This window comes from Monopterus albus, unplaced genomic scaffold (genome assembly GCF_001952655.1).
Source record: "Monopterus albus unplaced genomic scaffold, M_albus_1.0 scaffold105.1, whole genome shotgun sequence".
NCBI lineage: Eukaryota > Metazoa > Chordata > Actinopteri > Synbranchiformes > Synbranchidae > Monopterus > Monopterus albus.
In genome coordinates this window covers 1,903,389-1,926,345 of record NW_018127985.1, presented here as the reverse complement: position 1 = coordinate 1,926,345, position 22,957 = coordinate 1,903,389, and the positions used below count along the sequence as shown (strand labels likewise).

Genomic DNA, 22,957 nt, shown 5'->3' with positions numbered 1-22,957 from the left:
CATGCTCTCTTTAACAGGCCTTATGACTTCTCTCACAGAAATGACAGGAATATGTGATTCAGGATCAGCACTGAGGGAGAATATTACCTGTGCCATTCACCAAAGTTTTTTTTATCATCAGTGTTACCAGAGTCAGTAAATGTTTTTGTCAGTATTGTTGTGAGATCTGAGACTCAAGCACTACCGTGATGTAAGCAGGAGCACAGCTGTGCAAAGAAGAAATAAAAATGCATCACTGAATTTAAAAAAAAAAAAAAGTCTTTGCATATACCTCTGTACTCAAAACCTGTAACCGAATTTCACTGAGTATGAACATCACAACTGTCAGAAAAGATCTTTTCTACAGCAAAATGTTGCATACAATCAGAGGCTGGTGGCATCAACTGCTATCAGCTATTCAAAATTCTAATACCAAAAAAAAAAAAAAAAAAAAAAACTGCTGATGCAAATAGGAAAAGAAACATGGGAATGAAAAACAATGATTTAAAATGAATTTTTATTTATCTGGTCCAGTTGCCAAGGATAGTCAATTTAAAAAAAAACATACATAATGTGCTGGCACAGATTTGATAACAGAAAAGAAAGAAAACATAAATGGCAGTTTTTATGAAATGAATGAGTGAATTACCACCTTAACCAAAAAACACAGATAGAAACTATAGCTAAATAAATTCACCACCTAACGCAAACCAAATAAATATACCTCTTGGTAATGTGGGGATTTCTAGGGAGAATTGCACAGAATCAAAATATAGTGTTAAACTATAACATACTACTCTTTACAAACACATAAATACAGACATCTACATACACACACACGGTTACTTTTAATCAACCGTCACCATTTTTCCATTATTTTTTTTATTTTTATTTTTTACATCTGTAGTGGAATCACTCAAATAATGCATCTGTTGGAGGTGATCACTGATTTTAAAGAAGGCAGTTGCAGCATGGCGGCTGTTTTAGGACTGAGAAGAACGTGAAGAAGGCCCATGTTAAACTTATCCTGTGGTGATACGGACCTCATCATAAGCAATTGCGGGATTGTTTATGGAATGGACATACTGGCCAAAAAAAAAGAAAAGTTTAGCATTTTACATTACCCCATTTATACATGAAGGAGTCTCTAAAGACTGTGTGGGGAAGATGAGGGCTGTTACAGTCCGGAATTATCCTTTATCAAACCTACTGTTCATATGCTGGGACACACAAACAGGGAATCAGAAGAGAAAACAGACTCCTAGTGACCTAAAGAATTTATTATTCCCTAGACAAAAGGTTTCAGCAACAACTTCTATTGATTCTCATTCACTCATTCTTATCTCAAACATACCTCTCATCAATGCTTAAGCAGCAGGCTAGCTTATTCATAGCTTACAAAGGTCAACTTACATTTTTTTTTTTTTTTTTACAAATCATTGTCAAAAAAATCTAAGTAATAAGCATTCAGCATATATTAAATCGACATTATCACTTTCACACTGAGTTGTATCCAAGTAATGACAAACATGATAAAGCCCTCCTTCACATTTCCAATAGCTTTTCAAGACAAACTCAGCTAACATTTCAATTCATCACGTTGGAAATGACAAAGCCAGTTAAGAGAAAAGAGCTAACCGAGTTTCACTCTTCGTTCCACGTTACGTTCAGAGGCTGAAGCGATTTGTCCAGCAAAAACATGTCCAAATAGTATAAAAAAACATCCAAACGTCTACAGCTGCAGGAGAATTGGCGTGCAGTGGAGTACAGACTATGGAGGCACAGGCAGTTTCTAGGTGTCCACCAGTGCAGCCCACAGACAAACCATCCACTATGGCATTTTCTGATCCTGATCAACCAGTAAAAACACCCTGAATGCAATGAGTGGTTAGTGTGTGCCCTACATTCATGAGAGCAGTGCAATCTGCTATTACTCTTCAGCTGAGAGATGAGGCAGTTGTTCCAATAAACTGGAGAAAGCGTGAGCCCTGGAAGAAGAAGAACAGCTGCCAAAGGAAAAGCAAGCAGAACTGAGAGGGGTAGGAACTACTCCGGCCCAAAATACTGTTGTACAGGCGAAGGCAGTGTGGTTGTCCTCTCTTTTTCTTACGTACAAGTCGCAAAATTTACTCCATAGGCAGGGTAAGGCAAGGCATGGGTAGGCAGGGTGCAAGGGAGAGAAAATCCATCCTGACAGAACTAGATGCAATACATTATACATTTTAGGTAGACCAGGTAAAGCCAATCATACAGTCTCAAAAAGAAAAAACAGTTCTAACTACACTGGCTGAATGAGTGAGTGACATGCCCTTTCTCTTGGTATGTAGAGTTCACTGGGTTGGGGTTCACTTTGGGTCCAGGCGCCATCATGCTGTCCACTGCTAGTCTGTGTAAAGAACAAGTGCTTCACTTGCCAAAATACATCACCACACAAGTCAAGCTGGGAGTTGGATCCCTGAATGTCTTTATTTGGGGGTGCCAAGCTTTTTGGGTGTTCCTGGGCGCTTCTGCCAAAAGTGACCGGGGATGGTGAAGGCATCAACACTCATTGACATGGTTTTGGATGGGATGACCGTGAACTGCTTTCGGTCAGAGCTGTACTTGTAAATGGACTCTACCATCTCAAGTGTGATGATACGGGGGCCAATGCCAGTGAGCCGTACCATCTCTTCTGTTTCAGGGTTCATGGTGTAAACTGCTCTGAATTGGCAGCTGGCATCTCTGAAGAGGATGAGGAAGTGATTGGCCATGCTCTTCTCCATTTCCTAATCGGTGAGAGAGGGAAAAACATGTTAACTGCAGCTGACAACAGAAATCAGTCACTTGTAACTTAGTTAGGCTGGACCCCTTTGTTGGACTCTACAATAGGATGACATACCTCTACAATTTTGTTTTTCTGTGGTTCATTGACCTTGCCAGCAAGGCAGCAGCGAGTGATGGCATTATGGATGATGAACTTGTTGGACTTAAAGCTAGGCTCCTTGTACAGCTTTGGTCCTGCAAGACAGTATTTCCCCAATGTCATATAACCAGCAAAACCATGCCTACTCATTTTTTTATACTCTCTTAGTTAGGAACATATTACTGACCTGTGTATTCTGGGATTGAGGCAGAAGAAGAAATGGTGGAGCCACTCTCCCAGTCCTTCTCTCCATTTTGAGCATTCCTTCGTCCTGGTGACATCATCCGAGAAGGAGAGTGTGAACGGCTAGAGGGAGTCAGAAAGGACGTTACTGAGGAAAGCCAGTAATAGACTTTGAGGCTTTGTATACAAGCACTTTAATCCCTGATAACACTAATCATTTAAAATGTATTTCTCTGCTCTATTATAGCAAATTCGCTAATTTGGTTTCATTTCTAATTTCTGTGGGATTTAAAATAATACTGTTGGCAATGACAGTGTTTTTGGCTGAATTAATGCAAGTGCTTGCCACTTTCCAAGCATTTAATCAAGAGGAAAGCAAGACATCATCAATGTGCAGGTTACCTGGGAGACTTCCTTACAGTCAGGCCTCCAGAGTCACTAGCCATGGAGGACAGGTTCACGCTTGAGTGGGAGTACACTTTATTCAGCTTGGTGCCTACATAGAGAACAAGAGGAATGTAAAGCTAATTATATTGAGAAACCGAATACAAGTGTAGGAACAGCGCATACAAAAAACTAATACCAGTGTGTGTACAGTAAATATCTAAACTAATTACCCATGAAACCCTTAACAGGGCTATGAGAGAGTACAGAGTCATCTCTGAACACGGTCTTAGGTCGCTGCTTCTTGACACCGCGAACCGTGGTGGGTTTCTGCTTCAGCACCTTGTCCAAGTCTTCCATGATCTTCAGCTGGTGTCTCCGTTCATATTCCTGCTTAGTGAATTCTCCCCTCCGCTGGGGAGTGCCCTCTGCTGATGGGGTGCATGACGCTGGAGGGGTCCCTGGGGTCTGGGGTCTGTCCTCAGTCTTATTCCCCCAGCCCTCGATGATCATCCACTGAGGCTTCCTAAAAATACACAAAGATAATGTGTAAAACATGCATGACATGAGGAGACCAATGATTCACAGATAATGGAGACATTAGGATATAAATCCTAATTCTTATCAGTTAAAGTATGTAAAACATGACTACAATACACTTGACCAATTTAGTGTAAGTGAAATTCGACAGTCTTCATTTCTTATTAACACAGGTGTTTGAATAAAAAGGGTCTCACTTTGATTCTCTTTCTTCCTGCTCAAGTTTACGTCTTTTCATTTCTTCTGTTCTCTTCTGCTGTTTCTCCAACAAAGCTGCTCTTCGCTGGGCCATCTCATCTTCTGGTCGCTCCTTGTCATCCTAATAATAGTGGCAGACATAAAAAGGCATGACTGCACAACTCATTAAATGCTACACAGAGTAAATAAATTCAGTCACCTACCTTGAAAAAGAAACCAACTCCTTTCATCTCCACATCTGTTTGGTCGCTCACTGTGTCAGAAAAGGCGTCAGGTACTTGGTCATCCTCCTCCCCATCACCTCGCACAGCAGACAGCGAGATCTCGATAAGACTATTGCGTTTGCCATTCATCATCCCTGCAGGGGCATCACTCTCAAAGGAGCACTCTGATGGGGCACCAGAGCTGCAGCCCCCACCTGGAAGCCCTTCCTTCTTAGCTGCAGCACCATGAAAGGGCCCTGTCTCCAGGTCCATGCTAAATATACTATGATCATCATTGGAGCCTACCTCTGACATGAGGTCATCTCCGGCAGGACGGGAAGTTGGAATTGGAGTCGGTATCAGCGAAGGAACAGGAGTTGGGCCAGATGAGCGCAGCTCATCTAGGCTGTCAGAGTCACCAATGGAGAATGAGGATGAAGTCTGGACTTGCGATTGCCAGGGATGTACACGACGACGGTGGGGGATGCAGTCCACATCTTGAGGTTGGGTAATAACCCTCGACAGAGATGGGACCTTAACGTCCAATGTACGACTGTGTTTGGGACTTTTAGGGGGCGCAGACTGGGCTCTACGATGAACTTGAGGGGATTTAGGAGGAGTGATGTGGTTTGTGATTTTGCGGGATGGCGACGGAGAGGAAGAAGCTGAATTTAAATCTCGAGTGGGTTCTCGAGAGAGGCGAGCAGGAGCAGGGACTGGGGTGGAAGTCTTAGGGCTAGCTGGAATAACCCAGGATTTATTGCTGGTACCTACAGTTTTCTTCTTGATTAGCTGGTTCTGCTGGTCGGTCAGTCGCTGCATGTCACTTTGCAGGGAGTTAAGGGCTGCAGTCAGCTTTGACACAGCATTGTTATAGTCGCCTAGTGGAGTTATTGCTTTTTCATCAGGTGTCTTTTCTCCTGCTGTACCCGTCTTTACTCGGGAGGGACCAGCGTGTTTAGAGGGTGTAAATCCTCCTTTAACATTACCCTTATTGTCCAGTGAGGGGTGCTGTTCACCTTGTTTCTGCTGCTCATTCTCCTCCATTCGGTCTATCCTATCTTCTGGTGTCAGATGAGACAAGTCTTCTTCAGTAGATGAAGTGCTGACCTGGCCATCCCCTACGTCCCCCTCACCTTCGTCCTCCCACTGTCCCTTTTTTAACTGCAGAAAGGCACTCTTCCCTAGTTTTTGCCGGTGCTTTGCAAAAATGGCTTCAATGCGTTTTTTCTGGGCTTCTATTGCTTTGCGCTTTTCTTCAAGTCTGACTCCCAGCTCAGACATTTCGTTATTGAGTTGTGGGCTCTGACCGGGGCTTTCTTCCGACTTTTGTGCCCATGTGGTCATCTGAGGAGAAGAGGGATCGCTGGCTTTTGGAGAATCCAAAATCTGTTTCTTTTTGCGCTCTGCAAAGCTGGTCATCTTGACACCACTGTCAGACCCCTCTTTGCTATGGCCTCTAGCAGTGTGTGCACCAGCAGCTGGTGTTGTTGGAGTGGACTGGGTCTTAGGCAGGTCTTCCGATGCATCTGAGTCCACACTGCCATCTCTCAAGACGGAGTCATCATCTCGTGAACATTCAGAGGTGTTTCTGGTCCGAGTGGACTCTCTGGAGTCTCCTGTGGGCCGGTACATCATTCCTGAGCGTGTAGGGGCAGAGCAGCTGATGGGTGCCAAGTTGCTGTTATGCCTAGAACTAGCAGGGTCATCAGGAGAGTGGAGGTAGAAGCCGTCAGGAGCTCCATCAGGGTGTAAACGAGGCTCCATTTTGCTCTCATTGTGGATGATTTGGAGAGCCTCCTCAATGGTAGGCAGCTCTCCTGTTTCATTCACTACAAGGCCATTCTCCTCTGGCAACCTTGGAATACTGGGAGTCTGGGTGACCCAAGAAGCTCTCTGTGGACCATTGGGACCAGAGTGTTTGCTGACCAAGTGGCTGAGGTCTTCAGGAGGCGTGTAGGGCACTCTGGTTATGCGTTGGCCTGTGGGGTCAAGCTGGTCTGAACTGACTGAGCGGGTTATCACAGGGTTGCCCATCACAATATCCACATCACTGTCCAGGCCAAAAGGAATGCTGAAGGATACTGCTGACAACGGGCGGCTAAAGAGAAAAAAAAAATGAGCACAAGTTAAATGACATGAATAAAAATAAATGCAAAACAACAACAACAGTGATTTAAATTGTACTGATGGGTTTTACCTGAGAGGTTTCTTGCTCCATGTCTTTCCAACTCCTTCTATATGAGACATTGAGGTAGACTGAGTCAAAGATCCTGAGCACAATGGGACACACACAGACAGGTAAAAGCATGCACACCACACAGGGATGAACAAATCAACCAAACAGTACACCAATAAAAAGGAAATAGATATGTACAAAAAGTTTAAAATGTTGATTAAAAACAAGAAAACAAGACCATCATACAACACAAAACGCAACTAAAGACAAACAAGCATTGAAGGAAACAGGTGAAACAGACTGCAAAATGAGAAACATTTACAAACCACTGTAGCTTGATGTAAGGATGAGAGGACAGTCTTGATCTTACTGTACCTGATGCAGAGGAGATGGGGAGGAAAGGTGTCTTGAAGATAGATGGGGAGGTACTGTAAGGAAGGGGAAACAACCTCTCAGTTCAAACAAATGCTTCATACAAAGAAAATTCCAGTCTATCTATCAAAATCATATTCAGAGAACCTCTGTACCTGTTACCACTCAAGCTACTTGGTGTTACTGGTGTAGTTCCATCTAAAAAGAAAGAAAACACAATAAAACTTTATAGATGTTCAATGTTATGATCCTACTGGTAGGATTTCACAGTATTTATAAAGCAGCAGAAACTGTGACACTTACCTATTGCCTGAACAAATTCTGGCCTTCGTACTTCAAACCAGCTAAGTAGTTCTGCTAGGAAGCTCAACACATTGAGCTAAACAAGTCACACATTAAGAAAACAATACATTACTCAATCTTTGTTAATGTGTTCAGTCGATTAATGATTGTGGGTGAGTGCAAGTACCTGAAGCTCCCGTGGTGTGTATAGCAGGTCCTCTAGTGCCAAGTGACAGCAGCTCTTCAGACAGCTATCACAGAATTCACAGATGAACTGCAGGTTGTAGAGGGTGTCTGCTACAGACATGGAGTCCTTCATACAAACATCTTACAAGAAGAGAGGGAAAGTGTTAAACTGACAAAAAAAACATTGTCCTAAAAAGTCCTGTGACTTCCACTCAGAGTCGCTGGTTATAGTGTTGGTACCTTCAAGTCTTAGCAGCCCAGGGCAATAGTAATATATGACAGCAGCAATTGCACAGCCACTGGACAAGTCTTGGACTTCGTTAACAACTGGAAAGACGGGCTTTTGCTTGGACTGAATTTTATCCTTCCTATAGCGGAGCTAAAAACAACAACAAGAAACAAACAAAAGAGACATTCAAATAATGCAATGTCACTTTAAAACCTGTTTACTTGTTAAGTATCTGACATATGAGTTAATGTTCAACCCATGATCCAAGTCAGGGTTTTTCAGACATGGCCAGACAAGCCTTTATGCACTGCGATGCATAAGAGAAAATGCTAAAAAAAAGGAGAACAGTAGTATGAATGACAGAAAGAGGGCAAATAAAAGGTCATGCTAAAGTGTATAAAAGAGAGGTGACAAACGCAAAGGACATGATTAATTAGAGCAGAAAGGAAGGAAGGTTTAGTCAGAAAAAAGTGGGACAAGTGAGGGTTTCAGTAGGCAGAAAAAAAAAAAAATAATAAATCAAGAGCATCTCAGAAAAAGGAGAAACATTATATAAACAAACAGCACACAGTGGGGACCAGGTGACTAGAAGCTGGTCTCTGTTAACCTCCATAGCCATTCACACACAAGTACACACCTCTGGCACAGAAAACCAGAGGAACTGGTTGTCACTGTACAGTTTAAAGGCCTGTTTGATTAGTGGCTGTGATTCATGCACCACCGTCATGTCAACAAACAATGCTGTTCGCACCCCTGCCCAGCCCTATGACATTTGTACTGTGATGTGCAATTTAATGCAAACTACAGTATGACGCACACTACCATTCTGACATCAACATATGGAGGGAAAAACAAAAACAACACCTGACCATAAGATATATTTGTTAATAAACTGGATGAAGACACTTTAAGGATGGAGGGACAGGGAGGAAGGAGCAGAGGAAAGAGAAGAACTTACAGGAACAAGTTTCCAGTACCAGCGAGTAGGACACTGTCAGAGAGGAGATGGGACAGGTAATAGAGAAAGACGAGGAAACGGAGAACAGGAGCACAAGGAGAGCTATTAAGCCTACAGTGGAAGAACTAAACAAACAAGAGCAAGGGTTGTGATGATGGTAATTTCTTGACGTGACAAGACAGCCTTGCTGACAAAGCAATGACCCTTAGTTTTACTGTGTAAAGCAGTAAGAGGGTAAAAGCCTGCAAGAGCAGCAAAAAAATCATTAAAAGCTTAACATAGCGGTGTCTGTTTATTACACCAAGTAAATAATATTAGACAGATTATCGTGTGTTTGATATATGACGAGAGACAGAAATATAATGAAATACTCACAGAGGGTTGAGCAGGCTGAGGCTCTGAATCAGCCTGAGACGAGTCACTGTGGGCTCCTTCAGTACGTTCTCTCAGCTTCTGGTTTATCTGACAGAATAGCAAAAAAGACAAAGCACTTAATTTCATGTTTTCACATCAATAAAACAGTGGATTTAAGAATTACAGCATCATAATTTCTGTGCTTTAAATGAGCACTTTTCTATCTGGCTTCCTCCTTACCCCATTAACCCAGTGAAGCAGAGCATCCTCCCAGCTGGAGGCTCCACCCAGCAACTCAGCAGACCCACATGTCCTCACCGCCGTCACAGTCTCCATGGCTCCCACAGCCATCAGGGCATCTATCACTGCCAGGTGAGCACCCTGCACCAATGATATGGGAGAAGGAAAAAAATATTAAAGGTGGGACCACTGCCAGCAAAGGCCTGAGAATCCTGACAGGAGCAATAAATTACAGCTAATATAGTAATGCTAGACATGGACGTTTCTACTGCTCTACCACTTACTAGCAGTATCCTCTAGAGGTCACCAGAGGCCAGATGTGAGTCCGTAGAAACTGTTAAGAGCTCTCAGCAACCAAACATTCACATCAGTAGATGTAGGTGAACTTTGGACCTATGTTTATACAATCATTAAATAGGCAATGGACCTGTAGTACGATTACACACGTGTCCCAGGTCTGTCATTCCTCAGCTGGCTTCCCTTTATTTGCCTTCAGCAATGTTTCCCTTCTCTCTTGAGCAGTAAAGTATTGCTGCATGACTCATGTAAGAGACTGCAGGATAAAACATAACTAAATTACAACAAACAACCACCAAAAAAAAAAAACATTTTAACAGGGGTTCCATATCTTTTAGTGTGTTTTTGTCAGACAACATGGCAGATGTAAAACCTATTTCAGATACATTTTCACCAAGCATCAATACAACAAACTCTTGCTGACATATATTTACATTCCCCAGAATGTGTATCATATGGACATTTCCTTGAGAGAGACTTACAGAGGCCTTTCTAATGGCCATAGCCCATTAAAGTGCACCACCAACATTATCAGCTCGGCCAGAGAGCTCAACTCTATAAACTTGTTCACTCAGAGGTTGAGCTGCTTTCATGCCCTGGGGCTTCAACCAACAGTACTTTATATGTCTAATCTCCATATTGCTTTAAATGATTCAAATATTTAAACCAAGTGCATTTAATTAATACAGAAATCTAGCAAATGACTGAATTGTTGTGTTAATGATTAATCAAGCAATTTGCCATCTGCATCCTTATCCAGTCCCTGTATTTAGTTTAAGATCCACCTATCGTTTTCCCCTTTACTTGTAACAGTTTAGTTGCCACCCAACAGCGGCACTGGTGCCCCTCTCCCCTCACTATTGTTTAGTCATTATAGTTAATTATGGCCAACAGAGAGGACAGGCACATCACAAACACATTCCTGTCATGGAGCCATTCCTTCATTCTCCAGTCTTCAGTTTTGAGCCTAATCTGTGCAAATCAGTGTCTCTTCCCTTTTACTACTTATAAATTCCATTTATGAGGCCACACATTCTTGTACCAACCTCTTATGTTGCCCCAGAGGGGGGCTGGTTGCAGTCCAGCTGCATGCCTGAGCCCTGTCTGCTCGTCAACCTACTACGCCCGGCTGTAAAGTGCAGACCTGGGCAGGACCTGGGGCAAGCATGGCAGGCTTTGGGCCAGCAAGGGCTTGTTACATAGCTGTCTCAATGCGCTGCAATCAGTCATTGGGGACCGTGTGGCCCTGGCCGGCTGCCTTCCCAACACTGTAACCAAGAACAGGGTTGCTGCTTGTATGTCTGTGGGATATGACTCGTCTGTTCACGGGAAATGTCTGCAGTACAGAAGGGGGCAAGTGACCCGATATACGGACCAGGGCTTCTCAGAGCTAGCTACAGGCTGACTGATCTGAGTAAGTCAGAGTAGTATTATAAGCAATGATAACTGAAACACGGTACAGCGGGACACATTTTAAATTTTATCATATATCAATTTGCACACTGACTGTATGAATATAGTTCATTGTCATTTTTGAAAATTCTATAGTGAAAAAAATTGTTGAGCCAAGTTTTTTTTTTTAACACGTGAGAAGTTCTGTCAGAATACAAACATCAATTTGATCATTTTTGTGTGACTTTGCATACACATAATGATACATCAGTATTACAAGTGATTAATACTACATGATTTCAAGTCTCCATTGAAAAAAAAAATCTTAACTCCAATGAAATTTCCTGCTTCAATAATGTTAACATATATCCTGGCCATACAACATGTCTTAAATTCAGTCAGCAGTTGTATTTAAGACTCTGCAAACAAACAACCAAAAAAAAAAGAGTGATTTAAGATAGGAACATACCGTATTTTCCCATTTGGCCAGTGTAATCATAGGTTGGAGCTAGTGTCACAGTGTGAAAGGAGACGTGATGACAGACAAAAGGAGAAAATGAACAGTATAGTAATTATTCAGAGGGGAGGGTAAAGGGCAATTCATGACAAAAGGTGCAGAACGAAAGGGAAAGTGGGGGCTGCTAGTGGACTTCCTGTTGCAGACCCAGGAGAGCTTGCTAAGCTACATCACCAGTCTCCTTAATGAGAGGGGAGAGAGGAGGAACTCATGAACACACAGCACAGAGCCTGCCAGATCACCATAACAACCAAGCAGCTGATCCACAATGCATTTCAAAACAAGCCTCACTGCAGCACTGCTCTGCGCTCCTGGCTTAGCCCTGGCTCCCTGCTAGGAAACATCTAGCTGAGAAACAGTTAGCGCTCCTGTCACCGATGTGACGAAGAAGAAAAATTAATAGCCATCAATTAACCACACAAAATCTTCGTCCTTATTTGGCAAATCTACTTAAATAATCATGTCAACAATGTACCAAACAAAAAATGCAAAGCAATATTGTGGACCATTAAGTAGGATTATGATGATGGAAAAATAAGATTATGTCTGAAATGTGACTTAACCCCACCCCCTACCCTGCCTGTGCCTGTTGAGGTGGAGACAAACAGGGGATCAGGCTGGTCTGGGGCCCAGCTGGGGATTTTGTACAGGAGGTTATGCAGTAACATGGACACTCATGTGTACAAGAACAGTAATAATAAGCCAGTAAGCATAGCGTATAATTGCATTCCACCTGTTTAATACATTTAATTCCCGCTCCACAATAGTTTCCCATAAGCAAAGACCCAAAGCAGAATAAATAGTGTAAGATGGTGGTTATTGTTTTTGATATTCTGTCACTAATTTCAGCTAAGATCCTGACTGATGCTCACTTGACCAGAAACCTGCCAACACAGAAGTATGGTCAGTGCCTACCCAAATTTAACAGGGGATCAGGAAGAGGGTTGGCTGCATTATGGCCATATTACTTTCTTTGTCACCATGAGAACAAATGCTTAACCCCATCTCTAGAGTAATCAATCACAATGTCTTTGAAATTGATAACAATGATTGCAGGCTAATGTCTCAACCAACAATAAATATAACTAATCAGCTTGATGTAGTAAGAGATGGTAGGTGCATGGTGAGTCAGTGGTCGTCTCTGGCGTGTCACCACTGTGATGATGAAGTTCAGTCTGCATGGCAGATTATCTCTAATCTTCACAGATCTTTAACCCCAATCTACATGCTACATGCAAAAACATACCATGTACAGCAAGTAAGCAGTGGAGGCTCCATTGCTGGGCCCACTTCAACGAGGCTATTAAACTTTGTTGGTTTTAAGTAAATAATGAACAGATAAACCAATAAAAAACTATTTACAAATTCTAATGCTATTGACAGCATCATGTACACAAATATGTCTAGAACATGTGGATTTTCAAAACATCACAAATGAATATAAACTAAATCTGTAACTAGAATACCACAAAATGCTAAATGAAATATTGCATATTACATAGTAACATTCAAAGGAAGACTTTCAGACCTTCGTGGCTCCAGCTAAATGTGTTTGTTACTATTTATATAGCTACAACATACAAAAACAAGTCTAATAAGCATTTCCGTCATTCTTGTCGACTCAACCCTCACATTAATTCTGAAGAAAATGGGACTCATCTTCCCCTTGTTTTAGATAACACCGTTCACTATATGCACTAGCCATTATATTATTATCTTGTTTGACACAGATATATGAAGCTTTAATATACAGCAGTGCAGAAGCAGATTGCTGCTGCTCCAAAGCCATTTACTGGCCAGGAGCCACACTGACGCTCCATCCTTCTAATGCTGCTACAGCATGACCCACTTTCCTTGATTGCCACACTAACTATAGTGCCAGCCAGCAGCAGCCAAGCTCAGAAAGCAAACTAGGGCCAAGCAGCGGCTGGCAGGCTCATATACAGTACTGTGTCTTAGGCCACCATTAGTTTAGTTGTTTTAGCCAAGTTGTAATGATAATTTATATTTATTTCTGTCTCTTTATTAAGATACAGCCAGGAAATATGTAAACAATATAAAAAAAAAAACTACATTTCCAGAACAAAATGGCTTCTACAGTCCAAAGTCAGTGTGACCTCCCTTTACACAGCTTGAATTATTTTAGGTCTTGAAACATTGACAGACCCTCCCTCCACCGTGTTTCACTGAAGGCTGCTACACTCATTCCTCCACCTCTCTCCAACTCTTCTTCTCACATACTGTCGACAACTGGAGCTGAACGTTTCAAACTTCAGCTCTTCACTCCGTAAGACTCTTTTCCACTGATCTTCACTCTGGTCTTTGTGAGCTTTTGCATATCTCAGCCTCAGAAGGATCGACTTGGCATCCGGATGAAGCTGCCAGATGCTGAGCCAGGTCCTTACTGGATTTCCTCTGGTCTCTCAAAGAACAAACTCTGAGAAACTTCTCATCAGGTTTTTATTGAGTTTTATAAAGTTTTATTGGTCTTCCACTTCTGTTTTTCTCCTTGACCTCTCCGGATTCTTCATATTTCTTTATAACAGGTTGAATATCCTGAGTATCCAGTTTGTTTGCCGACTTTTGACATTTTTGTTTTTTTTATACTGTGTACATACCAGTAGTTTCTAGTTGTATTCTGATAAACATATATAGTCAAAATACTGCTAAAACAACAAGTCTAATGGTGGCCTAAGATGTTTCCACAGCCATGTATATCAAAGCAGCAAATGGCAAATGCAACATTAACAGTAACAGCCAAAATAACAGTTTAAAGATTAGGCCCATAATCTGGCCGGGAAGCATCACCCAGAACTGAGATGCACACAAGCAGACACACAAATTAGAGCAACATCATGCATGAAGGACACATACTGTGACATTATTGCTGGAGCTAGTGATGAAGACGAAATCATAATTGTTATTACTACAATGACAATTTAACTTTTCATGCTTGTTTTTTCAGTTTTGTCACTGAATTCCTTGTTGGTGCTTTGGTGTAAATGGCAAATCTGTCAGTACAAATGGTGACTGTCAGAAATCATATAAGAGAAAGCAGGTGTGAGGTTAAAACAAACAAACAAAAAAAACAACAAAAAAAAAACAGTCCTGTGCAAACCTCTAGAATGACTATACGACCTCACAAACCTAAGCCAAAACACCATAAATATAGCATTAGTCAAAATTATGGAAATAGGTAGCCGAGTACTGAGACTGACTGATCATGACTTGTGGATAAAGCAATAGTACTACAGAATAAGGCAGAAACATTAGGCAACAGCCTAATAAATACAAAGGAAACCCCCTTTAAAAAGGCACCCGCTCCATGCTGTCCTAACCTTCCATCGTGCCATTTCTTCCATCTTTACCAGTAGAAAACAACCAATCTGCCTTGTCCAAACTTTAATTTTGTCAGTGTTTACATTAATTGTATCATATTAGCTACATCACAACAGTACATTAACCATTCACATATCAACAGGCTCGACTACTAATTATCACACAATTTTTATGCTCAGTTTAGAAAATGGCCCTGATGCTCGCACACTTTTTCACACATAAAATTAAGCTTATCATCTCAACAGCACCAGCTGCAGCAGTGGAGAACACCACTTCCACCAAACAACACTTTCCATACAGGTCCCTGGAGACTCTCTGCTTAGCTTTCAAAACATTTAATTAGCCAGTTTGTGCCTGAACCAAGATGACTGGGGAAATACAGTTGTATGTCTTTGCCTAACTAAATAATAATCTGCATAAAGGGAAGGTGTGTTGGAATACTTCAAAAGTGAATTACAGTGAGTCAGAGTTCTGTCAGCTAAAGCAGAAAAGCAATAAATATACTTAGACTGGCTGTAGGTTTTCAGGCTGAAGAACTTATGACTATTTTATGTGAGCGATAGAAAGAGACAGAGAGAGTCACTCACTGTCACAGGCCAGGTGGACAAACCAGTTTCTCTTGAGTAGTTTTTCAACACAGCATCTAGAGTTTCACCACAACTGTTTAGCTATTGTTCTGATCTGGACCACCTATTTCACCTAGACACTCCCTCCCTCTCACTCCCTGGAATTAAAGTAGTCTTCCTTTGTAAAACCATGACTGCCATACTCTTAGCAGTAGGATACGCTCATCCCCTGGGACCAGCTGAGGGCGGCATATGAGAATGAGGGCAGGGCTGAATGAGTGGGGGTCTTTTTGGTGTCCTTTAATCCCTAGAATCAAAGCATAAACAAGCCCATATATCAACAGCTAAGCCCACTCGACCCATCCTGTTTATCTACAGCTCCTGAATAGCAGAGCACCTGGTTCCACAAGAGGAGACATTCACTGTTTGGGCCAATAAACAGGTAGAAAACAGTTTACCCAAGCATCTTCTGAATCTATCCATTCAGTCCAAACTGCATGTATTCACATAACCTATTCAAATCTATTCCAGAAACACAGCTTTACCATTTTGATGGGTTTATGCCGAAGGTCCGCATCAGTCACTGGTGTGTCCTGGTCTTTAGAGACTATGCCTCTCTGAGTGAGGAGCTGCAGCAGGGCAGCATTGTCTTTGGGTATTGTCTTGGTTCCGGTGTCCCCCAGTAATAGGCTGTAGGTCCGAGAGTAGAGCTCCGAGGACTGCAGCAGGCGTGTGACTGGCGGTTTAAGGTGCTCCTGCTCATACTGGTCACGGTAGAAGGGGTCACGCAACTCTGCGGGGACATTCTCTATCAAGAGGAAAAACATACAGAGACAGGGTGATACATTTGTGAAGCAGAGGTGGAACCACACAACCTGGTGAGGGAATGAACAAACAATAGCTGAGGTAGATGTCTAAATAAGACTAAGGTGTAAATGCTCTGAAAAGGCGAGGATGTTCTCACATTAGCAGCATTTCTTCGGCCAAAGATTAACTTGAAGATGTTCTATTGTTGCTGGCTTGGAAACCAGCTTTCTGCCAGGGTCAAAACAGATTAAATGGTGAATAACCAGAGCTGTTATCGTATGAGTGAATAGAGCAGAGTAACTATCAAGGTTGGTGGGGCATGAAGAGCTCAGAGGGTGGAATCTGCTCTACCACTTGTTTTATCTCTTTTTTTTTATACCCCTTGCTTCACATGGATTATGTTAAACTTGGAAGCAGAAACCAGAGAACTCACTGAAATCTACATCCACAAAACTATCAAAAGCGAAGAAGTGACTCTCTCTCACCTCAGAGGAAGTGTAGTAAAGCAACAGAGAGTGTAGCTGCTGGAAGATTGTTAAATAATCCATCTGGACTGGTCTTTCTGTAAATAGGTCCAACACCAAACATTATCCTAAAAAAAACCCACACTTGACACACCCTCTGTGAAACTAGTTTTTCTGCATCCAAACTATGCAAACATATTAGAGAAAGCATCTCACTGTTTTAAAGGGAGTGGGGGGAAAAACTGACAAAAGGAAATGTGTGTCTGAAAATAGAAACGACAAAATTAAAGGTATTTCATGTATGTTTGTGAGCGCCTAAGATTGGGCCCAACAGAGAAACAAAAGGGAATTACTATAAGGAAGATGTTACTATGTTTTATATCATTATAAACCTGCACCTCTGTTCCAAAACTACAATGCTCACTTTATTGATGTAAACACTGTGACCATCTAAACTAAAAAATTTACACCTTAGGTCCACAAAAAGTCATCCCATAATGACATGCATAAATATTACAAAAAGTAAAAACTTCCCCAGAAGGCAAAGCAGGATGCAAATGCCTCGACTCGCTGAGATAAGTAAGACCAGTGTGAGCATGATTTCCCTATAAGACAGTCCCGTCATGAATGATGACTTTGTGTCACATATAGTATATCACAAAGACAACTGGAAACAAATTTACAGTTGCAAATCCATACCCACTTTTCCAAAACTATGCACCAACTCATCAAAAAAAGCAGCAACCACTGGATAAACATCCTAACTAATGACAAGTTGGCAGCCTTAGGGGAACTAAACCCAAGCAAAAAGAAGTGTGAAATCTCTATAATGTTCATATTAACAGAGATCCAGGGAAATATTTACACTGAAAACACAAGCATGTGTGTTAAACTGGAGCAGCAGCCAAGTGATGTGCTGTAGCTGACCTCTGATCTCTAACCTTCCTGTCCAAGAAGAAATCAAACAGATTTTTTTTAATACAGCAGTGCCACAGTGTGACACAAAAAAAGAAAAAAACACAGCACAGTTTTACTGATGGACCAGTCTGCACAATATTTAGTCAAGTAAAACTGGCTAAACTTTTAAGAGGTATATGATGGAACTGATGTAGCTGATGTACTGACCCGCATCGCTCAATAGCCCGTTAACTTCTACTTCATTCGCTGATTGAGCTAGCTTACTGGTCATATCACGGACATTAGTACACGTTTGAAGGTAATCAACAGAGACAAAGCAACACAAACACATCTAAACTGTGGCTAGTGGATATCAGCCGCAGTTTAACCAAAGCGGGCTCCTTTGTGAGAAAAACGTTAGACAAGACGCCACCAGTGAAACAATCATCATTCCACTTCAAAAAGGTTGTCCCAGTAACAGTGAGCATGAAGTAGCTATTGGACTTGACAGTCTAAATGGTCAAGCTGCTTAGTGGAGCTTTTCAGGAACCCTTACACAAATTATAGAATTCAAAAGAGCTCAGATACATAGAACTGGACAAAAACATAAGTAAAACATTGAAATGACGAGATTAGCCATTTCAACCCCCATGTCATATTTAGACTTCAGTGCACACCTGTCCAATCAGTGACACTCGCCGTGCCACTTCTGGAGAACACATAGCAAAATAACTTGGTAAGGCTATTGGCTATGACTTCTAAATCCTCCTTGGAAAACTGAGCCATAAACATCCTCAACATGTGGCGGAAGGAATCAGACACAGATGAATATCTGCTTTCATTTTTAGAACAAAGCAGGTACTGTTTTGTTCCCCCAAAATCTGGCGGTGGCGAGAAGGGCTACGTTAACACCCCACTCTACATGTGACCACTAGTTCTGAGAGAAATGCCAATGCCAAAATAAACATTAAACCACAGCTTGGACAAGGCAGACAGACATCTTCAGACTGTACTCTTTCATTTACAACAACAAAAATAGCATATTTCAATAGCTAACTGTAAAGCAGACTATGACACAATCTGATAATATGCATATATTATCTACTAGCCTAAAGAAATATCTCAAACCGTCACTAAACTTAAACTGCACTAATTAGTCTCTTTATCTTGACAGTAGTTGAACCTGAAAATTACACATGCATGCTCATAAGCAGCGCTCATCTAGTCGATCAATGAGCCAACAGTTCATGCTCTGAAGGAAAAAGCACAATTCAATGAATCCACATGAGACATATAATTCCCCTATGAACACAGGATAAATATAGCATCCTAAAACCCATGTGGTCTCTGCAGCACATCAGCACAAGCAGAGCTGTAGTATAACATAAGCACAGCTGCCTTGCATTAAAGGGTCAGTGTACACAAAAGCACATCCTATAGAGACGGTGCTGATCACATTATAGGTGCTTTAAAGACTAACAGGACAACAGTGAATGACAGTGTGCAGGACGCATTCTCAACTTAGACACCAGCTGCTAACCAGGTCTGTGTGTACTGTTACTCTGACCTTTGACCTCCCCATGGGGTGTGGTAAGTGCCTTGTCTTACAATAAAACATTACCTTTAAAGACACTGGGTAAGTCATACCCGTCGCTGCCCAAGTCTGGATGTTTCATATTGTACAGGCTTCCAGTAGGACTTCCTACGCCTTAAGTAAACACCAATAGCATGACAACATCCTCGTCAGGTCCTTGTCCCTTGATGACTCACCATAGTTACAATGATTGGGAAAGGGTGAGCAGTCATTCCAACTGGATTTCAGTGTGATCCAAGCAGCTCTGTAGCTAGGTGGAGCTAACATGCTAAAGAAACAAAACCTTTGAAGCACGCATGTACAAGGTCTTTTAGTTCCACTGTAAGGAAAACAAACACAAAGAAGACACCAATGTATAAGCTGAGTCATACACTTTATCGTAAGTGTTATTCAGGTTGTTTACAGATGGATTACAAAGGCACACAAACTGTGTTAGCAGCATGGCCTCCGAAGGAAAACTAAACAGTAACACATGATCCTTATGACCAAGTTTCTCCCAAGCCTACAAACTGGTGAATCAAGAATTTCTGGTCTCATTGCAGTGTAAAGGCACAAAGTATTCTGAGTCATGCTTAATTAATCTGTTAAGTAATCTGTCACAGCATCTGGATCATAAAGTAAATCCATGCCTAAGCACTTATGGAAAACATTATACACAAAGTATATGGCAAAGCAGAGCTAAATATAATAAGACAGTATCCAGGTACTGAGCAAACAAATATCTACCATGAAATTCTTAAATATGAATAGGTCTAGATGTGCTGTGTGAAGAATATGTTGTACTTTTTGATCCCTGAGCGTCATGATTAGGTTAACCGTGTTGGAAGGAACCAGATCACCCAGACTGGCTCCCGCTGTGCTATCTGTTGTTCTGCCCAGCTTCGTTTCTCGGAAGGGACTTGATGATGTCATCTCGACTTTGCAGGAAATTATCAGCAAGGGCACTAAGCTGATTATGACAAAGACTACACAGCAAAGTTTTAGTCTTCATATTCCTGTGACTTGGCATAGAGAGTGACTTTGACCAGAGGGCGTGGCTGAACTGCTAAACAGAGAACAGACGCAGAGGCAGACTGTAGTCCTGGACCGAGGGCTTGTAACAAACAATTTGTGTTGTTAAAGTAATAATGAATTTACCTCACACTCTATACCTAAGAAAAACTGTGTTCTCTGTTTAAAATCTTGACCAATAACCTCCAACTAAGCATTAATTTACATGCACATGCATGCACGCTTAGTTTTATCTTGTGCTGCCAATATTCCTTAGATAACAGTGCCCTGTCATTATGTGTGCAGCATTTCAATAAAGCAAAGTGAAAATAAAATGAAAGGGAGCAGGTCATCTAAGGCTTCTCACACAAAACTGTTTTGGTGTCTTCTTTGTGAGTTTTAATCAGGTAGGGCTCTAAGACTAAACGTATCACCTCAGAGTCAAAGCTTGTCAAACTGTCTTATTAAGTATACTTTATGAAACAAAAATGATTTATGTGTAGGTTCTGCATCATAGAGGCTGGATGCTCTCTCACAAGCGCCCCTTGAAGTTTGTTAGACCCCTGTTTGTGCAATACAACAGTCTGCAGCTGATTCAGTACAATGAGCTGCATGCAGCCATTTGATTCAGATTACAAAGTGGATGGTAGGGGCAGTCACTGAAAGTGAAGGCAGGCTACTGAAAATCATGTGCCATTTCTGTGTAACCGGATTAAAAACATACCCAAAAGCCTGTTCTGACTAAAGCCTGGAGACTAGAAATACGTCAAAATGGGTTATCGTGATAAGGCCTAGGGAGGAGGCCTGTTTCTGTCAAACACCCATACCTATAAACACCCATTGAGCTCGAACAAATGACATGTGTCAGAGTAAAAACGCTTGGAGTGCGTGTCCCCTCTCATATTCTGCTCTTTGTGCTGAAAATCGCTGAGCTATACACATAATGTTAGCCTACTGCAGTTCCCCTACATGCTTTTTTACTAACTTAACACAGCTTAACAGAATATAGACACATGTATGAACAACAAAAGGATGGTCTTCATACAGCCTCACCAGGCCTGCAGCCTCAGCTAAAACCTACCTGCATTGCCATAGGATTTTGCCAATAGCCATCCGACACTTGCGCATATTTTGGCTTTAGTACAGTCATACAAATCCAATGGCTTTATGTCTGGGGCCACAAACGTCTTCCTCATGGTAGAGGAGTCCACCATAGCGTGTCTGTGAAAAATGCTAAGAGTGCTGACAAAAACAGGCTACAAAACGGTACATGAATATTCAAGCAATCATTCTTCTAGCTGACTATTCCACACGACCGGGGCTGGGTATACGGATGTGGTGAGGGTTTTATCGGGAAAATATCCGCCCCCGGAGCTGTTTCCAAGCGAGTTAACGTCCTCGTCTGCGTGGTCTTGGAAACGAAGTCCCTGGTAAATTATGCTTTACCACCCAGCCAAGACCCGATCAACCCGGACTATTCCTCTCGTTTTTGCCCTTCTTCGTCCGCATTGCTGTGTAGCCACTTCACGGTACGCAGCTCCAGTGAGGGACTCACCGATGACTGACTCCCAGGTGCTCCACACTGGCATCACTCACTCATCCCACCGTCCAATAGAAATCCAGCGTGAGCAAGGAGGGCGGGATCTTCTTGTGTGGACACGGACAGCAGTAGAGGTATGGTGTGATTTTTGCTACAGGTGCGTCACTCGTGCGCAGGTGAACGCCGGAAGGGGCACATTTTCAGTGGGAACATCAAGCACCTGAAAGTGACCTATGAGGGATTATTGCAATGGATTTGTTGCTTTACATGTGCTTAAACAGTGGCGAGGAAGTTGTAAGGCCACAATGCGCAATACTCCAAAATGTGTTAAGTCTCCGATTCTACATGTACTTGAGTGAAATCAGCATATTTTAGGCATAGTGAAAATATGAAAGTATAGGTCTATGCAGTTCTTAAGTGTGGAATACTAGCCTACATTTGTGAGTTGGGCTACTATTATTGATGTTTTAATGCAGTTTGTTCAGCTGAAGCTAATTCATACATAGGACTCTATACTTAAATTTTGCCTGAGTAGACCTTTTTCTTGAAACCGAACCACATCCATGAACATGACTAACATCTTTCTCACCCTCCATTAGTTTACATTTACAACTTTATATTTGTTAACAGGCTTTTATCAATGCAAACACCAGGTGATGTCAGGTTTTAACATTTAATGCATTGCATTTTATACATTGATTTGTATGAACATAGTAAGCATACAAATCAATGTATGCAGCAAAAACGGTGAATTTTTGGAAAATTAAGCTGTTTGCTTCCAGAGTTTCTTTCCAGTTTGCATTAGCACCTACCATCCACACTGAAAAGCAGAAATCTCAGGAGCACCTTATCACATGCTGCTCAAAGTTTCAAGAGCTCTCCAAGTTTCCCACTACAGTGACTTTGTAAGAGGATTACTTCTCAGCTATTTTAATCTAATTATGAAAGACCCCCCCTTTTTTTTCCTGCTCAGCATCTTTTCCAACCCTATCAATTTTAGTCTTATGATGGGGTATCAACAATTAAAAACAAAATCATTTCCATCAAATACTGACATACATCTGTACTATATAAATCCCACAACTATATCTTCCATCATACATGGGTTGGATGTATATTTATGGAGCAGTTTTAATGGGAAACTTGACTACCTCGCTCCTGTTTGATAAGCTCAAATTTACACTTGTCACTTTACACTGCACCTTGTTTATACCGTTTAGTAATTGTTTTATATCTCTTTAATAGTCTTTATTGCACTCTGTTTTGGTCAAGCATACTAATTACATTGCGCATGACTGTGTAATGACAAAGTCTATTCTATTCTGTTTCAGTTCAACATTCCTTTAAATTCCTACCCTGCATTTC

General features: G+C 41.7%; 1 protein-coding gene across 3 annotated transcripts; it reads right to left on the bottom strand.

Annotated features, from left to right (window-relative positions):
* Positions 1-460: 460 nt before the first annotated feature.
* camsap3 (calmodulin regulated spectrin-associated protein family, member 3) lies at positions 461-21,663 on the bottom strand. 3 transcript variants are annotated; one of them, XM_020610268.1, is made up of 17 exons: positions 21,134-21,663; positions 15,846-16,108; positions 9,190-9,330; positions 8,971-9,057; positions 7,649-7,787; positions 7,410-7,549; positions 7,244-7,319; positions 7,096-7,138; positions 6,944-6,996; positions 6,590-6,626; positions 4,390-6,490; positions 4,186-4,307; positions 3,682-3,974; positions 3,467-3,560; positions 3,069-3,187; positions 2,858-2,976; positions 461-2,744 (listed from the first exon to the last, which is right to left on the bottom strand). In XM_020610268.1, exons 1-17 carry the CDS (start codon positions 21,264-21,266, stop codon positions 2,445-2,447), a joined length of 4,260 nt encoding a protein of 1,419 aa, XP_020465924.1. In that variant the 5' UTR covers positions 21,267-21,663; the 3' UTR covers positions 461-2,444. The 3 variants fall into 3 exon arrangements, with proteins under 3 accessions (XP_020465924.1, XP_020465925.1, XP_020465923.1); XM_020610269.1 differs by having other exon boundaries at positions 6,590-6,623; XM_020610267.1 differs by having other exon boundaries at positions 6,590-6,662; positions 21,134-21,662.
* Positions 21,664-22,957: the final 1,294 nt, after the last annotated feature.

Coding starts and splice junctions, on each gene's coding strand:
- camsap3 (XM_020610267.1), bottom strand. CDS start 21,266: ATGGTGGACTCCTCTACCATGAGGAAGACGTTTGTGGCCCCAGACATA. Junction 9,058..9,189: donor TGCTTCACTGGGTTAATGGG/GTAAGGAGGAAG, acceptor CTATTCTGTCAG/ATAAACCAGAAGCTGAGAGA. Junction 7,139..7,243: donor AGAATTTGTTCAGGCAATAG/GTAAGTGTCACA, acceptor CTTTCTTTTTAG/ATGGAACTACACCAGTAACA.